This window comes from Oryctolagus cuniculus, chromosome 7 (assembly GCF_964237555.1).
Source record: "Oryctolagus cuniculus chromosome 7, mOryCun1.1, whole genome shotgun sequence".
Taxonomy (NCBI): Eukaryota; Metazoa; Chordata; class Mammalia; order Lagomorpha; family Leporidae; genus Oryctolagus; species Oryctolagus cuniculus.
This window is the reverse complement of record NC_091438.1, coordinates 120,395,582-120,415,840: the sequence shown is the minus strand read 5'-3', so window position 1 is coordinate 120,415,840 and position 20,259 is coordinate 120,395,582. Positions and strand designations below refer to the sequence as shown.

The 20,259-nt window shown below is 39.3% G+C and overlaps 1 protein-coding gene across 17 annotated transcripts in view; it reads right to left on the bottom strand.

Moving 5' to 3' along the window:
- The window catches only part of TUT4 (terminal uridylyl transferase 4), a 234,434-nt gene that overhangs the window by 98,176 nt on the left and 115,999 nt on the right, over positions 1 to 20,259 (bottom strand). For all 17 annotated transcript variants that reach the window (XR_011390703.1, XM_070078493.1, XM_070078495.1 and 14 more), the window contains 4 exons: positions 16,215 to 16,331; positions 4,830 to 5,007; positions 1,924 to 2,012; positions 1,037 to 1,088 (listed from right to left, as the gene is read on the bottom strand). Coding sequence is in view for 16 of the 17 variants with exons in the window: in XM_070078493.1 (XP_069934594.1) it covers positions 1,037 to 1,088; positions 1,924 to 2,012; positions 4,830 to 5,007; positions 16,215 to 16,331 (436 nt within the window). In the remaining variant the exon portion in view is untranslated. The remainder of the gene's footprint in view (positions 1 to 1,036; positions 1,089 to 1,923; positions 2,013 to 4,829; positions 5,008 to 16,214; positions 16,332 to 20,259) is intronic.

Genomic DNA, 20,259 nt, shown 5'->3' with positions numbered 1-20,259 from the left:
CGGCTCACTAGGCTAATCCTCCGCCTGCAGCGCCGGCACCCCAGGTTCTAGTCCCGGTTGGGGCACCGGTTCTGTCCCAGTTGCTCCTCTTCCAGTCCAGCTCTCTGCTGTGGCCCGGGAGTGCAGTGGAGGATGGCCCAGGTCCTTGGGCCCTGCACCCGCACGGGAGACCAGGAGGAAGCACCTGGCTCCTGGCTTCGGATTGGCACAGCACGCCGGTCAGAATGCACCAGCTGTGGCGGCCACTTGGGAGGTGAACCAACAGAAAAAGAAAGACCTTTCTCTCTGTCTCTCTCTCTCACTGTCTAACTCTGCCTGTCAAAAAAAATTAATTTAATTAAATTGAATTAAATCAAGAGTTACTTGAACACAACCCTAGCAATACTTCCACAGTCAATATAGCCAAGATGGCTACTAGACTAATGAGCAGGAAGTATATCCAGTACAAATACATTTAACAAAGGGATTGACTGATGAATCTGGCTGGATGGAGGTGGACAATGAAAGATTCCATCACACTACACAAGATGGCATACAATTTAAATTTTTTATTAAATTTTATTGCAAAACAAGCAGAATATTGCCCAAGTCAATTTAAAACTTTGAATGTGTTATTTCTGGAATATCCCACATAATAATTTTTGGACTGTGGTTGACTGTGAGAACTGTGGTTGACTGTGAGAACTGAAAGTGCAGAAAGCAAAACTGCAGAAACAGGAAAACTACTATATTCAAAGCTGATATTTTTGAAATTACCCAAAAGGCAGTGGATTTACAGATTCAATTTTTATATGGTATTTTGAACTTAACCAACAGATAATTTACATTTTCTAATGTACCCATTAAATACACATAGACAAATAAACAACTTGCTATCTATCCATATGTAACAAGACTCAAATATGCTACTAGTTTTACATGACTGTGTATATATACACAGTATATACATACATACATCTATAAAGTATATACTGAGTATAAACTACAAAACACAGGACTGTTAGAAAGACACTCTCTAAAAAAGAGGAAAACTTACCATTTTTTTTTAAAATTCCAAGCACTTTTATCAGAAGATCTGGATGGTTCATCTAAAAAAAATTTTGAAATTAAAACAGCATACTAATTTCAAAGTTGAGGTAGCAGAATATTAGGAAGAAATCAATTTCATTTAAAAATATGTTAAGGGGCTGGCACTGTGGCGTAGTGGGTAAAGCTGTCACCTGCAGTGCCGGCATCCCAAATGGGCGCCGGTTCAACTCCCAGCTGCTCCACTTCTGATCCAGCTCTCTCCTATGACCTGGGAAAGCAGTAGAAGCTGGCCCAAGTCATTGGGCCCCTGAACCCTCATGGGAAACCCGGAATAAGTTCCTGACTCCTAACTTCAGATCAGCACAGCTCCGGCCACTGTGGCCACTTGGGGAGTGAACCAGTAAATGGAAGACCTCTCTCTCTGCCTCTGCCTCTCTGTAAGTCTGCCTTTCAAATGAATAAATCTTTTTAAAATAAGTTAAAATACTCACTGTCTAACTCTGCCTGTCAAAAAAAAAGTTAAAATAATGATCTATATTTTAAAATAATAGAATACTATTTCACTTTTATGTCAACAAATACTGTTAAGGGTTATCATAAAAGCCTGAAGTTGGGTCTAGCTGCTCTCTCTGCTTTCTACCTTGCCATGTAATTCTTCCCCTGTACAACCACATGAGGCATTCATCAAATTTGCATTGTGCCATTTCAACTTTCAGCCTCCAAAACTGTGATCTAAATAAGTCTCTTTCCTTCACAATAACTTATCTCAGTTATTTTGCTCTGTAACAAAAAGCTGATTAATTCTCCTACCCTTTATCTGTAAAAGATTATCCATAAAAATCACTAAATACTAGTTAAGAACCACACAGGAAAGGTTCTTTTTAACTTACTTACCTTGGGAGGAAATTTTATATCTATATTAACATCACTACTTTTCAGAGCAAACTTAGTCAGAGATGAGCCATACAACCTAAGTGAACATTCTGGAATAAAGGAAAAAACAAAAGCATGAAAGAATGCAAATATGGAAGCTTTAAAAAACAGCAGCAGCAAAATGGAACATACTTCAATCTATGTCATCTGTTTCCAGTACAACAATTATAGAAGAATGACATTCAATCACACTAATCTATACAAATTAAAGTGTTTCCCAGTTATGGGGTGCAGAAACAGAGAAGGGAAAGAAAATTTACTTATAAAAGTTCAGTATTTAAACAAAACTTTAGTTATAGTTCATTGAGGAGTAACAGAGAATGTGCTTATCTAGCTAAGCTACTATCACAAACTATATTTACTTATTTTTAGATACTTATATTTACTTAAATTACAAATTACATACTTATATTTACATAAGAAATAGTACTTTGGGGAAAGGTTCATATTCACTGCTCATGTTTTTTAAAAATATGAAGCCAAGCCAATTGACATTACAACCTAAAATCTAAAAAACAATGCCTCTCAAAAGTTCACAGAACAAAAATATAGAATAACAAACTACCTACATCTTTCTCAGACTATCAGAAGTGTTATGTTCAAAACTATAAAAAGGCAAACTATATAAGAATCCACCAGAGGACAAGTTAGAAGTAATAATTGGGAATGATTATGCAGGTTTACTTTCTTACAAAGTTGGAGCTCATATTCAACTATATATACATAAAAGTCTGTTTTTCAAGCTCTCAAGATGACTCAAAGTCATCTAAGTCATTAAAATCACACAAATTCCATTCCTGGTTATACAAAAGTGAATTATTTTTATAAATTACATTAGAATTTATGCATTTTAGGTAGGAAACCAAATTATTACAAATAATAAAAAACTATTTTTAAATTCTAACTATAGTCTTCATAAATTTCAGAATGAATTAATATGAAATAATAATTTAACCACTGTCTAAAATTATTCTGCGGGTAAAAAGTAAGTTTTATTTAAGGTGTATTTACTTATCTCTATATTAATGCAAAAAAATGACACAAGCCAAGGACTGGTATTGTGGTACAGCAGGTTAAACCACCACTTATGAAGCTAGCATCCCGTGCTAGAGTGCCAGTTTGAGTCCTCGCTCTTCTGCTTCCAATCCAGCTCCCTGCTGATGTGCCTGAGAAGGCAAAAGATGGCCCAAGTGCTTGGGGCCCTGCCACACATGTAGCAAAGTATGATGGAGTTCCTGGCTCCTGGCTTTGGCCCTGGCTGTTGTGGCCATTTGGGGAGTGAACCAGCAGTCTCTCTCTCTCTCTCTCTCTCAGTTACTCACTCACTCACTCATTTGCTCTGCCTTTCAAATAAATAAATCTTTAAAGAAATAATGCTAGGTCATATGCTATCTGTTCAGCTTTAGGAGAGAATGTCAAAAAATAAAAATGACACGGGCTAAACAAATAGTCTAAACACAGATGTCTAAAATAAATGACTTGATACTCTCCCTTGTACCAAAAATTATGTTTTTGCTGTTCTACTTAAAGGAAATTAATTTTTTTCCCCAAATCAGGAACAGGATGAATGTTTATACTAAAAAGAATCTGACTAAAAAGTTCACTCAGAAGTCAATGAGATTGAAGCAGGCATTTGACATAGTTTGAGACACCAGCCACTTAGGACACCCACATCTACTATCAGAGTGCCTGCTTTGAGTTCTGGCTCCTTCACTTCAATCCAGCTTCCTGTTAATGTACCCCTGGGAAGCAGCAGATCATGGCTCAATTACTTGGGTCCCTGTCACCTACATGAAAGACGTGGATTGAATTCAAGGTCCCTGGCTTTGGCCTGACCCAGCTTGGGCTACTGAGAGCACTTAGAGAGTAAACGGACCAGTGTCTCTGTCTCTGCCTTTCAAGCAATGTGAAAATTTAAAATCACCACCACCACCAAATCACTTTATTAGAAAAAAAAAAAAATCAATGATATTGAGGCAAGCATTTGGTCTAGCAAAGTTAAAACAACTGTGTTGGGGCAGTGCTGTGATGCAGTGGGTTAAGCTGCCACCTGCACAGCCAGCATCCAATATAGGTTCAAGTTAAATTCCAGGCTGCTCCACTTCCCATGTAGCTTCCCACTATAATGTGCTTGGGAAAGCAGTAAAAGATGGTTCAAGAAAACCTGGGTCCCTGCCACCCATGTGTTAGACCCAGATGGAGTTCCAAGCTCCTGGCCCAGCCCTGGCTATTGTGGCCATCTGGGGAGTGAACCAGAAGATAGAAGACCTCATTCTCTGTCTCTTCCTCTAATTCTTTCTTTCAAATAAATAAATCTTTAAAAACAAAACAAGTCTATGAACTACTTTGGAATGCCTGGATTTCACTCACAGCTCCAGCTCCTGATGACAGCTTCCTGTCAGTGCAAACTCTAGGAATGAGCATGTGATGGTTCAAATAATTGGGTCCCTGCTATTCACAAGCACTGAACACGCACATGTACTGAACTCCCAATTCCCAGGTCCAGCCCCAAACCCAGCCCCACACCATGTGCATTTGGGGAGTGGACAACAAGATAGGAGCTCTGACTGTGTATATGTGTCTGTATCCATCTCATCTGTATTTTATATGTGTGTGTACTTTCTAAATTTTAAATCAGACTGAAAAGTAACGTAAAATATATTTTACCATTAAGAAATTATTCTATACTTTGTATTTAAAATTTTTCATTACAAAATACCCTGTACCATAACTGTTTTCCTTTTAACCCTACAAAAAATCATTCATAAAACAAAGTCGTTTAAAATTAAGAAATTTATTCTAGTTCAAGTAGTGGCAAGAAAGAAAGTTCTGTGATTTGAAAAATTAAAAATAAAATGATTTCGTACCTGGTAAAACGGTCGTTATAACCTTTGACATTTCCGCCACAATCTCCTTACGGACTCTGAGGTCATCATCTGTTATTCCTTGTTCTTTTGCTAATTCAATAACCGCAACACTTAAAGCAGCCAAGTGAGCAGGGGAAGGCGGTGGCAGAGAACGAAGCTCATTTTCTTCCTGTTTTTCCTATTAGTGTAATGTTTCACAATGACAATAATAACAATAATGTTTCTATTTTACTGTCTATGTATTTAGGAGATAGGGACCAAAAAAATTAACTCAATATTCACCTTTATGAAGAAATACAGAAGAAAATATAATAAAGAAAACAAGAGACAGAAAACTCTGCTTTTGTGGAGCATGAGTCAGGAATAAGAAGTACTGTGGGAGAACTTATTAAATTTTTTTATTTGTTCTACTGTAGTGGATAAATTCTGATATGCTACAATAGGATACCCTAAATACAACACTTAGCTGCTGACTTTGTTGCAGTAGACAGATAGAGCAGGTATTAAATCATATGTAACCAGCATGTAACATTATCAAGTTAAATGGGCACAGGAAAATTTTCTAGACTCTATCTTCACATTTGGTACACTGCCTACTACTTACAATTTATTTCTTTTATAATATAAACACTGCTAGACAAAATTTTCAAAAAACATGTATTCACAATATTATATATGTATAATGACTTATCAACTAATAATTTTTCTATTAAAAATACACACTAATTGCAAAAGCTAGATAAAACAGGGAAAAACCTTTCACAATCTCACATCCTACTCTCTCCATTTTTAACATAACTAAGAACATACAATTTCTTTTATTTAGTGTTACAACATAAGAACTTTGTTAATACTTTTCAATCAAGAACCTCTCTTATCTTTTGAGACATAAAACTCACAAGAGATATAATAACCAAAACTAGTTGCTACCCAAATATAATTAAACAAAGACTTTGGTCCATTCCTAAAGTCACTCATTATTATCACATTCAGGATCAAAATTAAGTTTACCTTGGGTATAAAACTGTCAAACACAGCAAGTCAACCTCATTTTACAAGTTTCTGTAACCATTTGTACAATTCTCAAAACTTAGTATAAACTTTTAGATGAATGTCTGAGATTTCAGAACTATTCTTTTAGGATTCATTCAGGGCAGGCATCATGGCACAGCAGGTTAAGCCACTGCTTCAGATGCTGGCATCCCATATCAGAGTGCTAGCTCAAGTCCCAGCTACTCCATGCTTCAGATCCAGCTTCCTGCTAATGCAACTGGGAGGGAGCAGGTAAGAGCCCATGAACTACGATTTCCCAGCAGTGATGTGGGAGACCTGGATGGAGTTCCTGGTTCCCAGATTTGGCCTAGCCCATCCCACACTATTGGGCATTTGGGTAATGAACCAGCAGATGAAAGATCTCTCTGTCCCTCCCTCTCTATCACTCTTTGAAACACAATACACCTTTAAAAAAAAAAAAAAAAAAAGAAAAGAAAAGGATTCATCCAAGGGATTAATAGTAACATACTTAATAAATTAAACAAGATTATCCTTAAAAACATGGAATTACCAAAAACTGCTCTGACCCATAGTGTTAGATTTTCATGGAAATAAGAACATAAAAGACAATCTTTCAGGATTATGATTCTCAGGGTTTTTGGATATTAGGGATTTTGATCTTTGGAAATTTCAACATTCAGGATTACAGCATTAAGGACATGTCCTGGGGCTGGCGCTGTGGCACAGCAGGTTAAAGCACTCGCCTGAAGCATGGGCATCTCATATGGACGCCAGTTCCGAGTCCTGGAAACTTCCCTTCCGATCCAGCTCCCTGTTAATGCGCCTGGGAAAGCAGCAGAGGGCAGCCCAGGTCCTTGGGCCCCTGCACCTATGTGGGAGACCCAGAAGAAGCTCCTGGCTGCTGACTTCAGATCAGCTCAGCTCCGGCTGTTGTGGCCATTTGGGGAGTGAACCAGCATATAGAAGACCTCTCTCTAATTCTTTCAAATAAATAAATCTTTTTAAAAATGTTTTTTGAGATTATGAATGATAACAGTATTTTGAAGGTAAATTTTATAGGATTTGTTGCTGGTTTGAATGTGAGATGTAAGAGAAAGAAATCAATTATGACTTAAAGATGTTCTTCCTACTAGCTGGGTGAATGGGGTTTCCTTCAAAGATAAGGTATATTCCAGAAAGAACTAGTTTAGGCTAGAAAAATTTGTCCTAGAGTAATAGCCTCAGAAGCAGTCCACAATTTCCAATCTGGCCATTTATTTCTCTCCATATTGCTACTAGTTTCCTGCTTAAAAAACCATCAATAGGGGCCAGCATCGTGGTAAACCGGGTAAAGTTGCCACCTGTACTCCATATGGGCACCAGTTAGTGTTCTGGATGTTCCTGCTCCACCACAATGCCAGTCCCTTCTGTTTTGTTTTGAAGATTTATTTATTTACTCAAAAGGCAGAGCTAGAGAGAGGTAGGGAGAGGCAAGGAGTAAAGGGGGCGGGGGGGGGGGGTAGAAGGGAAGGGAGAAGGGAGAGAGAGATCTTCCATCCACCGGTTCACTTCCCAAATGATTGCAGTGGCAGGGGCTGGGCCAGGTAGAAACCAGAAACTTCATCTGAGTTTCCCACATGGGTGACAGGGACCCAAGCACCTGGGCCATCTTCCATTGCTTTCCCAGGCACATTAGCAGGGAGCTGGGTTGGAAGTAGAGGAACTGGGACTTAAGGGATTTAAACCAGCACCCATATGGTATTACTGGTGTCACAGACAGTTTAACCCACTGCGCTACAACACCAGCCTTGCAAATCACATTTCTAAAAAGGAATTAATATCCAGAACATATAAACAATTCCTTAGCCTCCATATAAAGAAAACAACCCAATTCAAAAGTGGGGGAAAAGAGACTTTAATAGACATTTCTCCAAAGGTATATAAATGGCCAAGAAGTACACAAAAGGGTGCTGAACATCATTAATTATCAAGGAAACACTACTCAAAAGCACAATAAGATATCCTTTCACAATCATGAGCATTGCTACTCTCAAATAAAAACAAAACAAGAACAGAAAATAAAGAGTTGGTGTGAATGTGGAGCAACTGGAAACTGTATACACTACTGGTGAGAAGGTAAATTGCCACTGCGGAAAATAGCATGGCAATTCAAAAAAAATTAAACATAGATTTACCATTCAATCCAGCAATTCCACTCCTGGGTATGTACAGAAAATAAATGAAACCAGAGATTCAAAGAGGTACTTCCACATTAATAGTCATAGCAACATTATTCACAATAGCCAAAAAGCAGAAACAAATCAAGTGTCCATCCATGAATGAAAAGGATACAGAAAACAGTATATTGATACAATGAACTATTACTCATGCTTTAAAAGGAAGGAAATTCTGATACCTGGAACAGTAAGGTTGACTTCAAGACACTATGCTAAATTTTATAAGCACAAAAAGACAAATAAGAGTAAGTAAGCCTACAGCAGATAAAAACATAAAGAGAGGGAATAGGACGGTGGTCAGCAGATGCTGGAGGGAAAGGGATTGGGAGTTATTATTTAATGGGTGCAGAGCTTCAGTATGAGATGATGAAAAAGTTCCTGAGGCAGATAGGGGAGATGATTGCAAAACAATATGAATGTGCTCACTCAAAAATTTTAGGAGCAAACACCGCATCCCACAGGGGTGTATCTGGGTTCAACACCCAGCTCTGATTCCTTACTCCAGCTTTATGCAAATGCACACTCTGGAAGGCAATAGTGATGACTCAAATAACTGAATTCCTGACACCCACACAGGAGACCCAGATTACATTCCTTGCTCCAGGCTTGGCCGCGACCTGGTCATCACAGACATTTGAGGAATGAACTAGCAGTTGGGAGCTCGCTTGCCCATTCTCTCTTGCTCTCTCCCTCTCAAATAAATAATAAAAAACAATTTTAATTGTTAAAATAGCAAATTTTGTATTTTACCACAATAAAAAAATTTTTAAAAAACCTTCAAAGCAACTATTGTGGAAACAGACCATCTTCTTAACATGAAATATAAAGTAATTTGGTTTCTATTTACCTTGCTAGGCCTTTCTCCAATCAGTCTCCCACCCCCTCCAACATTTTTGGTAAATACTCACATTTTTAAATAGTCACTAACTGCCAAATACTATATATATATTATTGTGGCTCCACACCTTTACTCATTTTATTCCCTATGCCCTCTTCTTTGTATCCATCTGGTGAAACTAACCATCCTTCAGTATTAGCTTAAATGTCAAATATTCAGGGAAATCTTCCCAATATCTTACACCATAATAAAATACTCCCTTTAAATCATGATTAACTCAATTGTCTAAGCTCTGAATTCCATCCTTCTTTACCTACTCACTAATCAACTCCTCCTTGCTTTAAGCACTGTTCAATTTACTAGTCAGCGTTTTCATTAAGTAAGTACTCAGTACTGAGTATCTACTGTGCACCTGCCACTATGTCAGGATTTTTTTTCAGACGTTTTCGCATTTAACTCTTATAATATCTTCCCTAGATAGATAATACTCAAATCACTTTTAAAGATTAAAAAAAAAACAGAGGTTTATAGACATTAAATATCTTCCTTTAGTCACAAGGTGGAACTGAGAATTTAATTCTAACTGCAAAGCTAGTGCTCTTTCTACTGCATTTAAATCATCAGTCAACAAATTGTTATGGGGCAACTATATATCAGGAACTATACTAGGCAATGGAATTACAATATACAAAAAAAAGGAATGGATACAATCCCCACTTTTATGGAACTTACTGTAAAGAAGGAGACAGATTAATCAAATGATTATCCAAATTATCAAAACTGTGAGTTCCACTCTGCCATAATAAAAGAAAAAATCCTGTGTGCCACATTAGCTATTATCAGTGTTACTTTACAATGAAATTTATTGAAAATTAAGTCTATTCTTTTCTTTCCTTGCCCTATGGATGGATGGATGTCTCAACACTACATATGTCTTCTTTAGTTCTAAAACAGAAACTGTTCTACCAGGATTACCAAAACTTGTTTAGTTGTCAAACTAGACATTTTTAAGTTATTTTTACCTATATGATGCAAATCTTTCTTTCAGCTTTTTTTTTTAAAGATTTATTTTACTTTGAAGTCACAGTTACACAGAGAAGAGGCACAGAGAGAGAGAGGGAGAGAGAGGGAGAGAGAGGGAGAGAGAGGGAGAGAGGGGGAAGAGAGGGGGAAGAGAGGGGGAAGAAAGGGGGAAGAGAGGGGGAGGGGAAGGGGGAGGGGGGAAGGGAGGGAGAGGTCTTCCATCCACTGGTTCACTCCCCAAATGGCCACAACGGCTGGAGCTGCACTGCTCCGAAGCCAGGAGCCAGGAGCTTCTTCCGGGTTTCCCACGTGGGTGCAGGGGCCCAAGGACTTGGGCCAGCTTCTACTGTTTTCCCAGGCCATAGCAGAAAGCTGGATCGGAAATGGAGCAGCCAAGTCTTGAACCCGTGCCCATATGGGATGCTGGCACCGCAGGCGGCAGCTTTACCCGCTAAGCCACAGCACCAGCCCTTCTTTCAGCTTCTGTAACACCTATTTTTCTCTTTAAAGCTTTCAGTTCCTACACCAGTCCATTAATGGCTCTTCCTCTATTACTCCTGTATCTTTTTGTGTTCCCTGGACTCCTTTCCTCACTCCTTTGGTGATCTTATCCACATCCATGACTTCCATAGGTAGAAGATTACCAAATCTGAGTATCAAGCTCTTAATAATATAAATTCTAGATCCTTATATTCAAATGACTGGAAATTCTATTTGAAAATGTCACACAACTGTCTCAAATACAGCATATTCTGAACATATTATTATTTCCTCTAAGTAAATAACTCCATCTATAGTAATATCTCAAATCAGACACATTTCTAGTCCACAACCACCACAATTCTATATCCTGTATTCCACTTAAAACTCTAACCTCGAGGCTGGCAGTGTGGTATATCAGGTTAAGCCTCTGCCTGTGTCACAGGCATCCCATATAAGCACCAGTTCAAGACCTGGCTGCTCCACTTCTGATTCAGCTTCCTGCTAATGTGCCTGGGAAAGCAGCAGAAGATGGGCCAAGTACTTAGGCCCCTGCACTCACATGGGAGACATTAAAGAAGCTTTTGATTCCTGGCTTCAGTCTGGCCCAACCCTGGCCATCAGGCCACCTGGGGAGTGAACCAGCAAATGGACTATTCTCTGTGTGTGTGTGTGTATGCGTGTGTATGTGTCCTCTCTTTCTGTAACTCTCCCTTTTAAATAAATATTTTTTAAAATCTAAAAAAACAAAACAAAACAAAAAAAAACCTCTAACCTCAACTCCACTCTCACTAACAACTACTTCAGATCAAATGTTCATCAATGCCTAATTAGATTAACATGAAAGACAACGGGTCTCCCTAACCTAGACCCTTCGCAGACTTTATTCACACTGATGCCAGAATGACTCTGCAAAAATACATGACATGAGGCCGGCGCCCCGGCTCACTAGGCTAATCTTCCGCCTAGCGGCGCCGGCACACCGGGTTCTAGTCCCGGTTGGGGCTCCGGATTCTGTCCCGGTTGCCCCTCTTCCAGGCCAGCTCTCTGCTGTGGCCAGGGAGTGCAGTGGAGGATGGCCCAGGTGCTTGGGCCCTGCACCCCATGGGAGACCAGGAAAAGCACCTGGCTCCTGCCATCGGATCAGCGCGGTGCGCCGGCCGCGGCGGCCATTGGAGGGTGAACCAATGGCAAAGGAAGACCTTTCTCTCTGTCTCTCTCTCTCACTGTCCACTCTGCCTGTCCAAAAAAAATAAATAAATAAAAAATAAATAAAAAATACATGACATGAAGGTCCATAATGTTCAAAATAAAATCCAAATATTCTAACATACTAGATATATACAAAACCAAAATTCTATATCCATAAAACAATACCTCCTCATGGTCCCCATTCTTCCCCAGCCCCTACAAGCACGACTCAACTTTCTAGGATACTGACTTTTCTAAAAATCTCACATGAGTGGAATCACACACTATTAGCCTTTTTCTGACTGGGTTACTTCACTTTATACAATGTTCTCTACGTTCATGCATTCTGAAGTATATTGCAGAACTGCCATCCTTTTTAATGCTGAATAATATTCCAGTATATAAATACACATTTGCTTAAACAATTATCAAGGCAGATGTAGACTGTTTCCATGTTTTAGCTATTGTGAATAATGCTGGTATGAACATGGAAACACAAACATCTTTTGGAGATCCTGCTTTGAATCCTTGCCAGTATATATCCAGAAGTGAAACTGCTTTATCACATGATAGTTCCATACTTTCTTTTTTTGAGGAACCACAATTTTCTTTCTACAGCTTTGCAATTTTTATACCTGTCCTTTTCCTAATCTTGAAAAGCATTCAATCTTTTACCATTAAGAATAATGTTAGCTGTTATGTTTTCATAAACATTCTTTATCACGTTGAAAAAGTTCCCTTCTAGTCCCAGTTTGCTGAGCCTTTTTCAGCATCTAATGAGATTATCATGAAATTCGTTTTTACTTGTTATTATGGTGAATTACATTGATTACTGTTAAGGCAACATTTCATTCCTGGAATAAAGCCACATGTGGTCATGATGTATTCATTCCTTTAATATACTGCTGGATTCAATTTATTAAAATGTTTAGGACTTTTGCATCTGTGTTCATGCGGAATACTGGTTTTCTTTTATAGCAATGATGCTTGCTCCTACCATTATTCCCTCCTTTCCTTCCCTCCCTCGATTCCTCCTTCATTTCTTTCTTCTTAAAATTCTTTTTCCTCTGCATCTTTCATTCTAGTAATTTCTGATTCTACATCTTCAAGTTCATCTTTTCTTTTGCCAACATCACACCCAATGTATTTTTAATCTCAGATTGTAGTTTTCATTTCTGAAAGTTTTATTTGAATCTTTTTTGTATTTTGCATGTCTCTACTTCATTTTCAGAACATCAAGAATATAATTGTATCAACATTCTTCATAGTTTTCTCTGTGTCAGTTCAAGGTCAGTTTCAATTGGCTGGCTTTCTCTTTATTGTGGTCTGTATTTTACCAATTCCTTGAATTCCTGATAATCTTTTTTCTTCTTTTTTTGAAATTTCTTTATTTTTTTTTATTCCCTTAAAAAGCAAAGAGACAGGGAAAGAGTGATCTTCCATCTACTAGTTCACTCCCCAAATGCCTGCAGTTGGGACTGGGACAGGCCCAGACCAGGAGCATGGAACTCAGTCCAGTTCTCACACCATGCGGATGGCAAGGATCCAAGTACTTCAACCAGCATATGCTAACAACCAGGGTGCACATTAACAGGAAGCAATGGACGGAAAGCAAGAGAAACCAGATACTCAGATATGGGATGCAGGCATCCCAAGCAGCTTCTTAAATGTTGAGCCCAAACACCCATCCCCACCTGAAAATCTGAGTGAGGGAGTGACAGACATTTTTATATTTCTATATTCTCAAGCTATGTTCTATAATGACATTAAATAGGTGGAAACCATTTGCCCTTTTTGGTTATAGACTTTAAGAGTTTTTAGGTATAATCAGATATTTAGTTTCGAGCTAAATATTCCCACCACTGTAACAAGATCATTCTAAACACTGTACTGAATGTTCCATGAAGTATTAAACCTTCCCATCTGGACAATAAGAAGTGCTGTTTGAGCACCAAGCCCTGTTTTAATTCCCTCAGACAGTTACTTCCTTAAGGAAGCTTTCTTACATGCATGCACCAATCAGCACTGTGCGAATGTTACAAGGCAAAAACTCAATCTCTGGATTTCTTTTATGTAGTCTTCTATTTTTGTTACTCTGTCCCATGCACTTTAGCCACCTTAGACTCTCTGGACTCTAAGGCCCCTGCCTTCAACTCTGGGACTCTACAGAGTTCCCTTTCCAATAGTGAGACCTAGGAACACTCAAGATGTAACAATCACTGAGCTTATTTCATATGTTTTTCATTCACTGTCCTTTGTTGCCTAAAAAAATTTTTGTATTTTTTTTTCAAATTATTATTTTAAGGAGAAGGTAAACCCACCCTCTGTCATTCCAACTTTACAAAAAGCCTAATCTTGTATGGCTATTTTGTTGTTCGCTTGCTTTTGTAATGTTCTAAAATTTCCCTCTATTTATATTTTCTTTCTAAGTGTCTTGCTAGGAATTTCCTGAGCTTCCTGAAACTAATGATCAGTATCTTTCAACACATCAGAAAATTCCCAGTTATCTCCTAAACTGCCAGCCTTCTCCATTCTACAAAGTCTTCTGAAGTTCTAGTTAAATCAAAATCACAGCCTGGCAGATAAAAATGATTTCCAGGGGCCGCACTGTGGCACAGCAGGTAAAGCCGCTGTCTGCAGTGCTGGCATCCCATATGGGAGCCAGTTCGAGGACCGGCTGCTCCACTTCCAATCCAGCTCTCTGCTGTGGTATGAGAGGGCAGAGGAAGATGGCCGAAGTACTTTGGCCCCTGCACCCATGTAGGAGACCGAGAAGAAGCTCCTGGCTCCTGGCTTCAGATTGGCACAGCTCCAGCCACTGCAGCCACCTGGGGAGTGAACCAGCAGATGGAAGCCCTCTCCCTCTGTGTGTAACTCTTTCAAATAAGTAAGTAAATCTTTAAAAAAATAAAAAAAATGATTTCTAAGTTTAAGATGTCCATTTGTTCATTTGTGTTTTTTCCCCCAAGAAAAACACCCTGAGCATCTGTCAAAAGCAATTAAGAAACAAAAATAACTTAGAAACTAAATCTACCTTTTAGAATATTGAAGTCTGGAAGGTGAGAGAAAGCAAACAACTAAAATACAGTATAATTATGTTTTCTAATCAAAGTATGTGAGGAAAAACCCAAGGAAGGAATACCGAACCTAGACTTCTTAGAAGGGTCAGGAAAGAGTATTTCTCAGATATCTTAGTTGAGACTGAATGGTAATTAAGAAGTTACACAGTATTCGATTATAACTTTAAAAAGAAAAACTGAAAGAACTAATACACTAATACATTTTAAAAAGAAAAATTTTCAGAGTTGTTTATGACATTTTAATAAAGGTAACTGAAAATTATAAATTCTTTAAGTCTAAAGCATATAAGGCTCTATGTAGTTCTTCAGCTTTATGTCACACCATTTCTCTCTAGTTCTTCGCTCCAATAGTACTAGACTACTGATTCCTGATTCAAGATCTTTTATTCATGCTGCTTTTTTGTATAACAGGCTCTCTGCTTACCTTTTTTGCCTTTTAAAGTACTACTTCAAGGTTCAACTCAGATAAAGTTTTCCTATTCTAGACCAGGTAAAATATCCTTAAACACTCCCTAACACATTTCCCCTTTTAATAAGGTTCATTATACTTAAAGCATTATTCACTGTAGGCTCTCATATGTTCTCACCAATTCTTAGAAAGTCTGCAGGAAGGAGCTGTGACTATCCACTTACCAATGCCTAGATTGAGCACACAAAAACTCTAAAACAAGGCAGGCATTTGGCTCAGTAGTTAAGATAATTGGGGGTGGAAGGGGTTGGGTGGCTGTTAAGCCACAGCCTGCAGCACTGGCTCCTGTCCCAGCTGCTCCACTTCTGATCCAGCTACCTGTTAATGTGCCTGGGAGAGCAGCAGAACATGGCCCAAGTCCCTGGTCCCTTGCCAACCATATGGGAGACAAGAAAGAAACTCCTGGCTTCAACCTGGCTCCAGCCTGGCTCAGTCCTGGTTGTTGTGGCCATTTAGAGGAATGAACCAGCAGATGGAAGATCACTCTCTATCCTGTGTAATTCTGCCTTCCAAATATGTAAATAAATATTTAAAAAACATGTATATAAAAATAATATATATTATATAATACACACACACACATACACCATTTGGGTCACCAGCATCCCATATAGGAGTACCTGGGTCAAGTCCCAGCTTCACTTCCAATTCCAATTTCCTGTTAATGCACACCCAAGGAGGCAGAAGATGATGGCTCAAGTATTTGGGTCCCTGCTACCCACATGGGAAACAAAGATTTAGTTCTGCTCCTGGCTTTAGGCTGCCCCATCCCCAGCTGCTAGGGGCATTTGGGGAATGAAGCAGTAGATGGAAATTCTCAGTGCACCCCTCTCTTTCAAATAAAATGAAATAAATAAATTCTCAACAAGTACTGATTGACTGGACTGTTCCTGATAGTGTTAAACTCAGTAATCAACATTCTTTAGAATGAGCAAATCAGTCTTGAGTCAGCTTCCAAGTGTTTCACTTCAGTTACTTACACTGGACAAGTATCTCATTTTTAGGTTTGTAAATTAAAAATATTTAATATAGATTTTACCATCTGGAAAACAAATTTTTTTAAAAAGAACTTACCAAAATGTTTTTCTTATGTCGTTTCTCCTTTATATGTTTATGAGCTCCCTGGATGTTTTCAATGTGAATTAAGCAGAGTTTGCATAGATATCGGCAATTGGTATATTCCGGTGATCGCTGAAAAGACAAGTTAAAATGTAATTTTTAATAAAAGAATAAATTTTGACTAAGTATGCAAATATAACCAATAGAAATACACTAAAGAAGGTTTTAGTACATAAATCAGTTCTTACATCCTAACAGATAGTTGTCCTTTTCAAATAGTCATCATAGAAGACTACATACTTATTTCAACCCTCATAATGCTCAATGCATTCAGTACTCACCTACTATCTTTTTTTTTTTTTTTTTTTTTTTTTTTTGACAAGCAGAGTGGACAGTGAGAGAGACAGACAGAGAGAAAGGTACTCCTTTGCCGTTGGTTCACCCTCCAATGGCCGCCAAGGCCGGCGCACCGCGCTGATCCAATGGCAGGAGCCAGGTACTTATCCTGGTCTCCCATGGGGTGCAGGGCCCAAGCACTTGGGCCATCCTCCACTGCACTCCCGGGCCACAGCAGAGAGCTGGACTGGAAGAGGGGCAACCGGGACAGAACCCGATGTGCCGGCGCCGCTAGGTGGAGGATTAGCCTTGAGACGCAGCGCTGGCCGAAAAACAGTCTTGTCACTTAGTCTTAATCCAATGCTGGCCCAAAAATTTATTTCAAACTTAATTTTCAGTCTTTTTGAGTACTATAAAAAATAAAAACTACTCTCAAATAAGGGATTTCAAAAAAATGGAACACAAATATGGAATACAATTTCCAAAGTTCTGGTCCAAAAATGCTACAATCAATCACAGTATCATGGGAATAAATAAATAAGCTCCTGAAGTAACCATTATAAAGGGAACAACAACTTTGACACACTGATTTACTAGTCACAGCACTTTATTCATACTTTGCCTACATATTCTGGAAATAAAATGACAATAATTACTGAGTGCCTGCTAGATACCAGACTCTATGCTCGATGATTCATTACAATTTATCATTTTAATTTCCCCATTATCAATAAGCTGAGTGTTGATTTCAATTTGTAGATGTTAAAACAAAAAGTTCAAGATGAAGGGGCTGGCGAGCAAGTAAAGCCACCAAATCCGGCATCCCATAGAGGCATCAATTCCAGTCCCAGCTGCTCTACTTCCAATCCAGTGCCCTGCTAATATGGCCTAGGAAAGCAGCAGAAATTGACCCAAATGCCCTGTCAACTCCATGAGAGACTCAGATGAAGCTCCTGGCTTCTGGCTTAGGCCTGACTCAGCCCTAACCACTGAGGCCATCTGGGAAGTGAACCAGAAGAATAAAGATCTCTCTCTCTGACTCCGTCTTTCCCGCTCTCTGTAACTCTTTCAAATAAATCTTAAAAAAAAAAAAAAAAAAAAAAAAAAAACACCTCAAGGTGGGTATTAGTATAGTGGTCAATGTGCCACTTTGGACACCCATATCCCTTGGCAGAGTTAAGTCCCAGTCCAATCAAGAGTCTAGTTTCCTGCTAATTCACACCCTGGGAGACAGCAGGTGACAGCTGAAGTACTCGAGGCCTTGCCACCTACGGGAAGACTCTGGATTGGGTTCCCATTTCCCAGCTCCTAGATTCAGCTTGGCCCTGCCAACCACAGCCATCATGGGTATTTGGGGAGTGAACTAGCAGATCAGAGTTTTCTTTGTCTTTCAAATAAATTTAATTAGTTAAAAATTGAAAACAAAAGCTCATAGAGCTTACAACTTTCACAAGGATACAATAATACTAAGTGGGAGATACAGAATTTAAACTAATGTATATTTCAATCTGAAGCCAATATTCTTCCCAAAAAACTGTATGATAAAAAAATTAAGACAACTACAATAAAATACACAGTTAGTTGTTTTATTTTTTAGCTTCACTTGAAAGGCAAAGAAACAGAAATCTTTCATCCAATGGTTCACTCCCCAAATGCCCACAAAAAGTAGGGCTGGGCAATGCCAAAGCAAGGAGCTCAGAACTCAATCCAGGTCTACCACATGAGTGACAGGAACCCACATACTTAAACCATTCTCTACTGCTCCCGGGGTGCACATTATCAGGAAGCTGGGCCTGGAACCAGGCACTGTGAGAGTGCATATGGGCATCTGCAACAACTTAACAACTAGATCAAATGCCCACTCGATGAATTGTAAAACATGATTTCTAATGCCTTACACTGAAATTTCAGCAACTAATTAGTCTTCGATATTCAATAGGCTGTGGGTCTGACAAAAAAATTCTCTCGTCTCAGATTATTATATATGATTTTCTTTAAATGGAAATGCCCCACATTTAACAAATGATGCCACAGACTAAAAGTAAATACAGCCAATATTTAGAAAGTCTAGCAACCTTTTAACAATTAGGATCCTTATAGCAATTAGGATTCTTCATTTTACTAGCAAAGAAATTAAATCCTAGGGGTTAAATAATTTACGCAGGGAATGGCATTGTGGCACAGCAGGTTAAGCTACAATGCTGGCATCCAGCTTCCTGCTAATGAGGCTGGGAAAGCAGCAGAGGATTACTTGGGCCCCTGCCACCCATGTAGGAGAACCAGAAGGAGTTTCCAGCCCCTGGCTTCAACCTTGCTGCTAGGAAAGGAACCAGCAGATGAAAGACCTCTGTCACTCTGCTTTAAAATACAATGAATTTTTTTTTTTTTTAAGATTTTTTTATGCCGGCGCCGCGGCTCACTAGGCTAATCCTCCGCTTTGCAGCGCCAGCACACCGGGTTCTAGTCCCGGTTGGGGCGCTGGATTCTGTCCCGGTTGCCCCTCTTCCAAGCCAGCTCTCTGCAGTGGAGGATGCCCCAAGTACTTGGGCCCTGCACCCCATGGGAGACCAGGAGAAGTACCTGGCTCCTGCCATCGGATCAGCGCAGTGCGCCGGCCGCGCTGGCCATTGGAGGGTGAACCAACAGCAAAGGAAGACCTTTGTCTCTGTCTCTCTCTCTCACTGTCCACTCTGCCTGTCAAAAAAAAAAAAAAAAAAAAAAAAAAAAAAAAAGATTTATTTATTTATTTGAGAGGTAGAGTTACAGAGGGAGGGAGACACAGAAACAAAGGTCTTCCATCTGCGGATTTACTCCCCAGATGGCCACTACAGCCAGAGCTGGGCCAGACCAAAGCCAGGAGCCAGGAGCTTCTTCCTGGTCTCCTATGTGGTTGCAGGGGCCCAAGCACTTGTGCCAGCTACCACTGCTTTCCCAGACCATAAGCAGAGAGCAGGATCAGAGAGGAGCAGGTGGGACACAAACCAGTGCCCATATGGGATACTGGTGTTACAGGCAGAGACTTAGCCTACTATACCACAGTGTTTGTCCCTATGAAAAATATTAAAAAAATAAAATAAAAAATTTGTCAGAGCAACAAGGAAATAAGGAAATTCAGCTCAATCTAATTATTCCTTTTCTTAATTATAAAAATTTTTTTTAAAGATTTTTATTTATTTATTTGAGAGAGAGAGTTACAGACAGTGAGAGGGAGAGACAGAGAAAAAGGTCTTCCATTCATTGGTGCACTCCCCAGGTGGCTGCAACGGCCGGAGCTGCACCGATCCAAAGCCAGGAGCCAGGCACCTCTTTCCGGGGCTCCCATGTGGGTACAGGGGCCCAAGGACTTGGGCCATCTTATACTGCTTTCCCAGGCCACAGCAGAGAGCTAGATTGGAAGAGGAGTAGCTGGGACTAGAACCGACGCCCATATGGGATGCCCAAGCCACAGTCAGAGGATTAATCGACAGCACTACGGCGCCGACCCCTTCATTATAAAAATTCTTACAAATTAATCCTACTAGGGCATGAATTACCCCAGCATAGAGAATTCCATCTCTTAGTTTCAAATCACAACTATTTCTTTATTCATAAAATATTTTCTGAGCTCATATCATATGTCAAACATTTTTCTAGGAGACAGACATAACAGCAGTAAACAAAACAGACAGGGATTACTGTCTGTATGAATTTACATTCTAGTGCATGAAAACTCAAACATACAATA